At 38.9% G+C, this 6,948-nt stretch overlaps 1 protein-coding gene across 2 annotated transcripts in view; it reads right to left on the bottom strand.

The window, feature by feature from the left end:
• Positions 1 to 6,948, bottom strand: part of LOC107693447 (gap junction delta-2 protein-like) — a 31,116-nt gene that overhangs the window by 10,639 nt on the left and 13,529 nt on the right. The window contains exons 2-3 of one of the 2 annotated variants that reach the window (XM_016492843.1): positions 5,038 to 5,040; positions 3,274 to 3,595 (exon numbers count right to left, since the gene is read on the bottom strand). In XM_016492843.1, the coding sequence (XP_016348329.1) occupies positions 3,274 to 3,344 (71 nt within the window). In that variant the 5' untranslated portion in view covers positions 3,345 to 3,595; positions 5,038 to 5,040. Of the gene's footprint in view, positions 1 to 3,273; positions 3,607 to 5,037; positions 5,041 to 6,948 lie in introns of those variants that run through there. The other variant, XM_016492844.1, reaches the window with a different exon arrangement.

The following is a 6,948-nucleotide window of genomic DNA, read 5'->3' as shown; positions in this document are numbered from 1 at the left end:
GTGTGTGTGTGAGAGTGTATGTGTGTGTGTGTGTGTGTGTGTGTGTGTGTGTGTGTGTGTGTTTGTGTGTGTGTATGTGTGTGGTATGATAAGAAAGAATGAAGGGCTGTGATAGCTTTTTCTTTTAAATAGAGTTCCTGTAGCTCTGTCTGTAGAGCATGGTGCTCAACTTGCAGATTTTTAAATGTTTTTGAAATAAGTCTTTAATGCTCACAAAGGCTGCATTTATTTGATCAAGATACAGTCAGTGTTTTCTATTTGAATATATTTTCAAATTTAATTTATTTCTGTGATGGCTAGGCTGAATTTTCAGCAGCCATTACTGTCTTTAGTGTCACATTATCCTTCTGAAATCATTCTAATATGCGGATTTGGTGCTCAAGAAACATTTCTTATTATTAGTGATGTTGAAAACAATGAAAACAGTTGTGCTGCATAATATTTTTAGAACATGGTTTGTTTGAAAAGTAATTTTGTTGTAACATTGTAAATGTTTTTAGTGTCACTTTTGATCAATTTAATGTGTCCTTGCTGAATAAAATTATAAAAGTAAATAAATAAATAAACTATTGTAATCCCAAACTTTAGAATGGTATTGTATATGTATTTCTACTTAAAGTTTTCTTTTAGGAATAGGGTTAGCGATAAATTGCTATAGTATAGGAGGTAATTATTAAGGTTGGAGACTTCTTAATTGTAACACTAAATCAAGCATTTTCTGTAAATCTGCTTTGAAACAGTATTTATTGGAAAACGTGCTATATGGATACTTGCATTGAATTGAATATGGGGCTTGTTTATTTCACTCTCCCTCTCTAGCAGTGCAATAAAGATTGAGTGAAATATGAGCACATTACTCTCTCTGCTCCCGTCTCACAGGTGTCGCTATTAATCATCTGTATTTGCACAGTAGGTGTGTGTGTGTGTGTGTGTGTGTGTGTGTTGCAAGAGATTATGAAAGAGAGTGAGAATGATGATTCTTTCTATATTTAATCTGTGAAAGAATATCAGTAGTTATAGGGACGTGTTATAGTAATGAAATGAGTGTGTGTGTGTTTGTTCTGCTGACCCATATGTTGTCCAGACCAAACAGTAAATGGAGAAGGGTATAGATTACAGTGTTGTGACCACTCAAAACAATGGCAGAAAGAAAATATTGACTAGTCGAAACTACAACAGATCAGCTTTCAACTGCCAGCGCACACATACAGTCGCACATACACGTGTTTGCATGTGCTTTTGTTAGGATCATTTTGGTAAAGACAGATCAAAATGCTCTGAACCATTTAGACTCTCTCCCAGCGAGGAAGAGAACAGAGACTGTGAGTGTGTGTGTTTCAATACTCATAAAGCCTGGGACTGAAAGTAGCTGGGCTGCAGTGTGTGTTTGTCTCTGTGTGTGTTCTAAGGGAAGGAGGGAGGTATTGCAGCAGCTGATGAATGATAGTAGAGGCTTTATTCATCTGTTCATTCATTTATTCATTCTGTTCCTATGATTCTAGCCTCAAGTGCTTGTTCAGACCTCAAAGGAACAGAGAGAAGAACACGCTGATTACCTCACATGCTTACACATACATTAGCAGACACGTGTTTTCAACAACACAACACTGCCCTTCAAATTCCAAAACAAAAAAATAAGTTGAAAAATATTATTTTGTGTGTCTTTATCTATATGTGTGTATGTGGGTCTGATGGTCAGGCTTTGTCTACATTGTCATTGTGTGGATCAAATGCCCCTATGTGTATAGTAAGAACTGAAATGGTAGAATAACAAATATATGTGTGCATTTCCCTCATATATAGTGTTACATAATGTATGTAATAGTTAGCAAACCTCAGACAACCCCACATTAAAGATTCATGAAACGATGGCAAGTCTGCTTCCCATTATGTGTCAGATGTTTTGTGATCGATTGATGTTAACTGATTGACTGCTTGTTTAAGCAGTGCTGAACTGATGCAAGTTTATTACATCAGCTAAGGTGAAATCAGTATTCCTTTAGGCTGAAGATTCATTAGATGAAAAAACACTTAAAGACATCTCTTGTGAGGCATGTTAAAAATACTGAGTAGGGAAGCACAAAATTTGACTCAAGCTATAAAAATTCCCTCCTAAAATTATTAATTAACTGAAAAATAAAATGTTAATACATAAAAGAAGTGAATAGATGCTGACAATGAGATGTTGACAATGAATTGTCATTGCAGTGAGGAAAGTGTCTATGTGTACTTGTGTTTTGATTGACTAGATTATATGAGCACGTTTTTCTCAGAACCGTCACTTAGAATGCTGTTTTCAATATGTCTGTATAAAAATGAAATACATAAACTTAAGCATCCTGCACACACACACTCACTTACATGCCCTCTGTGCCACAACCCACACACACACAACCTCTCACAGACATGGGAGAAGGACGTACCCTTGATGTGAGGCTACCTGCAGTTAAGGTTAATGAGCACTGCAGAGAGTAGTGCTTACTCAAGTCTGACACACACACATACACAAATGTGCACACTTTAAGCTCCCAATCAGAACATGCCTTCATGACACACATGGTTAGTGTGGGTGGGTGGGTGTTTATGTGATAATGGGAGTGTAATATTCTTCCCTGATGCTGTCAATATGCTTTATATCAACTATTCATTTTCAGCAGCCATATTTATAATCTCTCTATTAATAGTAAATCTCTGGGTCCGAGTCTTTAAAGCCCATAATGCAGCCTATTGATTACTCACAATTTATTTTGCATTAAAGAGAGAGACCAATTGCAATGTATCCAGGTCTAAAATTATTTTTAAATGTTTTTGAAAGAAGTATCTTATGCTCACCAAGACTGGATTTAATTTATCAAAAATACAGTAAAACAGCAATATTGTGAAAGGTTATTACAATTCAGAATATCTGTTTTAAGTTTTAATATATTTTAAAATGCAATTTCAATTGCATCCAAGCTGAATAAAATATTTATAGATTTATATATTATATATATTAGATATAGATGGATAGATAGATAGATAGATAGATAGATAGATCTTCATACATTACCTTAGGTTAATTCATACAATGTGCTTAAATGTAAAAATGTATTAGCATGTAGAAATTAACATTCACCTGAATTGACCTAATGCATTTATATGTTATATACTAATGTGATAAAATTTAACCTTAATATATAAAGTTTTATCAGGATATTTTTATTGCACACTCCCCACTCATACACAGGAACAGTTCTTGTGTGAGGTGTGTGTATATTGCACTATAGCTCTTACCTGCCGATCATAGTAGAGTGCTGCTGCACCGCAGCCTCCAGCAATCTCTCCAATATAGTCCACTCGCCCATGATGCCGCGTTTATGGCTCTCACTCCTCCTCTGATCTTCAGCCTGAGCTGTCACAACCTCTGCCCTCAGCAACTCTTCCAGTGTCCCTCTGTTGACCTTTGATGGGATTCTTGGGGCTCCTCTTGAAAGCCACAGCTGTGTGCGTCTGAGCGTGCGTGTGTGTCACGGTACCGCTCTAGTGCGGAGATGAGCTAGTGCATCTGCAGCAGAAAATCTGATGATGCTGAGGCACAGAGACTGCATCTCTTAGTCTCACACACACATACACTGTCTACCTTCACTGTTTTATCTCTCTTAGGGTGTAGGACACTCTACTTGCTCTTGCATTGTACCCTGTGCTACAAATGCACACTCTCTCTACACCTATCTAAGCTTTTTCAACCCTTTCCTCCACATGCACACTCAACTCAAGCTCACACACACTCACTCACTTGACGGTCACTGCAGGCTCTCTTTTCCCATTAGTTGAGCAGAACGCTAAAGGAACACACATGCAAGAACACACGGATAATGATGCGGCTCTCTGAATCTCATAGCAATGCCTGAGCGCACCCTCACACACACATACACACAGTATTGGCTGTGCACTAGTGTGTGGCAGTGGCAGCAGCAGCGGCAGACGAGGATCGTCAAGGTTACACCCAGTTAAGTGATGAGCCTGTGGTCATGTCTGTGGCAAAGGGCTCAGTCTTCTTCAAACCTCAGCCTCTCTTCTCTCTCACACTCTCTCTTGCTCTCTCTCTCCACACCTTCCCCATTCTTTTCGCCTTTGTGCTGCACTGCTGTTGCTGCTGCTGATATCTTTCCCTCTGCTCCTCCTCCTCTCTCTCTCTCTTTCCCTCTGTAACATGCCGTAAGCATGCCACCCAGCCTCCCTCCCTCTATCCCAGACCTGCTCTCATCTCCCCTCCCCTCTTCTTTCGCTCATTCTCCTCTGCTCTGCTGACTGTTTTACTTGTGCTGCTGTTCAGGATATGTGTGCTGCAGGAGCGAAACAGGTTTTAAACTTGTGCATGTATCCGGTCATCTATATCTGATCCTCAGTGTGTGCCACACACCTCTTTTGAATAAATGCTGAAAAGAATTTACATTAAAGTATACAAAACAATTGGATGAGCAACAAGATAAACAATGCAACAATATTACAGCAATATTAACAAAAGGTCCTCTAAGGTGATTTTCACTACAGTCAAAAATAGAGATGAAACATGGCGGCAATTACGTTTGTAGGAAAGAAAAAAGCTGATGTGATACAGGAGACGTGAACGTAGCACCTTTTCAGTTACCCGGAAAAGCGGTTCATAAATATAGCGTTGCCATAGATGACGCTAAATATTAGGAAATATCTGACCAATATGTTGGGATTGACCAGTCAGAATAGAGCATTTCAATAAACCAGTCCCGGCACCAGGCCAGTCATGACAGGTGGGTAAATGCATACCGATAGAAAATCTAAATCATCAAGTCACAGAAAGGCATTTATAAATGCTATTTATATAAGAAAATCTCCCCAACATGTATTTAATCCTGGAAACAATTGTTATACAGTGCATAACAACATTTAAGAAATCTACTACAGACACAAAAAGCACCACAGCAGGCATATACAGGCAGCGATTTCTCTATGTAATAATAAAAATATGAAACTTACAGTCAGAAGAGTTGGAGGCGTCAGTGTTTCAATGAATTGAACTTCCTCAATACGTGATCTTTCCACTCATTGTGCATTCCTTTGTCAAGTCTTTCTCAAAAGTGAGTTTTATCAAGTGGGCCGTTTGTGAATGCAAAATGCTTCTTCGCTGGTCAGAGAACATCCACTTTAAGGTTGAGGACGAATTCTCACACATTGCTGTTGAGTCTCCAAGTGTCAGTCCAAGTTTAAAAGCAGTCACAACTGATGGCATTGTCATCAAGTTTTTCCAAAATTTTGTCAGTGTCCATTTTTGTGCAAAGGAATTTCTTAGCAACAGCATATTTGCTATCAACAAGCTCCATACCTGTCAGGTCCAACAGTGGTTTCAGTTTCATTTTGTCCAGAAAACACTCCCCAACAGGATCCAGGGCTGCGAGAGCTTGAATTAGTTTATTGTTACAGTCTTCTATACTCACAGCATCAGACCAAGTTCAGTCTCGTCACTGTGTTCATGTTGTCCTGTGGTTTCCTCAACAGAGTAATGCTCCAAGTTCTTACTCATCGTGTGTTGTGTTTTGTTTGGCCTGGTTTCGGTTGGGACCAGATCGCAGCTAATTGTCCAAAGCTCATTGAACTCTTTCTCTGATCGAAGCTTCTGAACACATGAACTGAACACTGAACTTAATGGCTAAGCGTAAATCAGTGTTTTCTGCTTGAAGTATTTTGTTTGCTGGGTCAAGAAGTTTCAGTATCTTATGTACCATAACTGCAGTAAAGCTGAAGTTAGGTTCTATCACGGATTGCACCAGTCCCGTAGCCTCAACACGAATGTCTGTGCCATGAGCATGATCATTACATTAAGTCCACCTAAAATGAACATATATCTCCCAGGGACTTAAGAATAACACAAACTGTGTCTAGATGGCCTGTCTATCGCTGATCCAAGAGCCATTTTAGCTTCTTGCATCCACAACTTTACACGGCTGTAGCAAATTAGCTCAAAAGGGAAATGTATATAAATAATTACAATTAATTATAATTAGTAGTAACAGTAGTAACTGTAGCAGAATTAATATTACCATCAACTAATCTGTTCATCCAGCGAACATTCAGTGTAATTTCATATCAACTCTAAGAAAGGATATTTTCGTGGCCACAAAAAATAACTTTCTTACTGTACTAATGCATTAGACCAGTGGTTACCAACCCTGGTCCTGGAGACATCCCAACACTGCACGTTTTGCATGTCTCCTTAATCAAACACACCTGATCCAGGTCATCAGCTCATTAGTAGAGACTCCAAGACCTGAAACTGGTGTGTCAGAGAAAGGAGACATGCAAAATATGCAGTGTTGGGGTGCCTCCAGGACCAGGGTTGGGAACCACTGCATTAGAGCATGTAGCTATAGATCGGATCGTATAAAAGGGACACTATTCACAAGCGATGACAGAACCTGAAACTCATGTAATTTGTGCACAAAAGTTTTATTAACTAAACCAGGGCTGTCCAAACTCGGTCCTGGAGGGCCGGTGTCCTGCAGATTTTAGCTCCAACTTGCCTCAACACACCTAACTGGAAGTTTCTGGCTAGGGAATTTAAAAACAGGCACTCTTAAATGTGCATTGATAATTGCCAGCTGATAAAACCTATTCTCCAGGGACCATATTCTTAAGATAAATGTAACTGGCTGTAGCAAATTAGCTCAAAAGGGAAATGTATATAAATAATTACAATTAATTATAATTAGTAGTAACAGTAGTAACTGTAGCAGAATTAATATTACCATCAACTAATCTGTTCATCCAGCGAACATTCAGTGTAATTTCATATCAACTCTAAGAAAGGATATTTTCGTGGCCACAAAAAATAACTTTCTTACTGTACTAATGCATTAGACCAGTGGTTACCAACCCTGGTCCTGGAGACATCCCAACACTGCACGTTTTGCATGTCTCCGTAATCAAACACTC

Source organism: Sinocyclocheilus anshuiensis, unplaced genomic scaffold (genome assembly GCF_001515605.1).
Source record: "Sinocyclocheilus anshuiensis isolate Anshui unplaced genomic scaffold, SAMN03320099.WGS_v1.1 scaffold1296, whole genome shotgun sequence".
Lineage (NCBI taxonomy): Eukaryota > Metazoa > Chordata > Actinopteri > Cypriniformes > Cyprinidae > Sinocyclocheilus > Sinocyclocheilus anshuiensis.
Note: the sequence above shows the minus strand (reverse complement) of the source record. Positions and strands in the feature narration are given on the sequence as shown.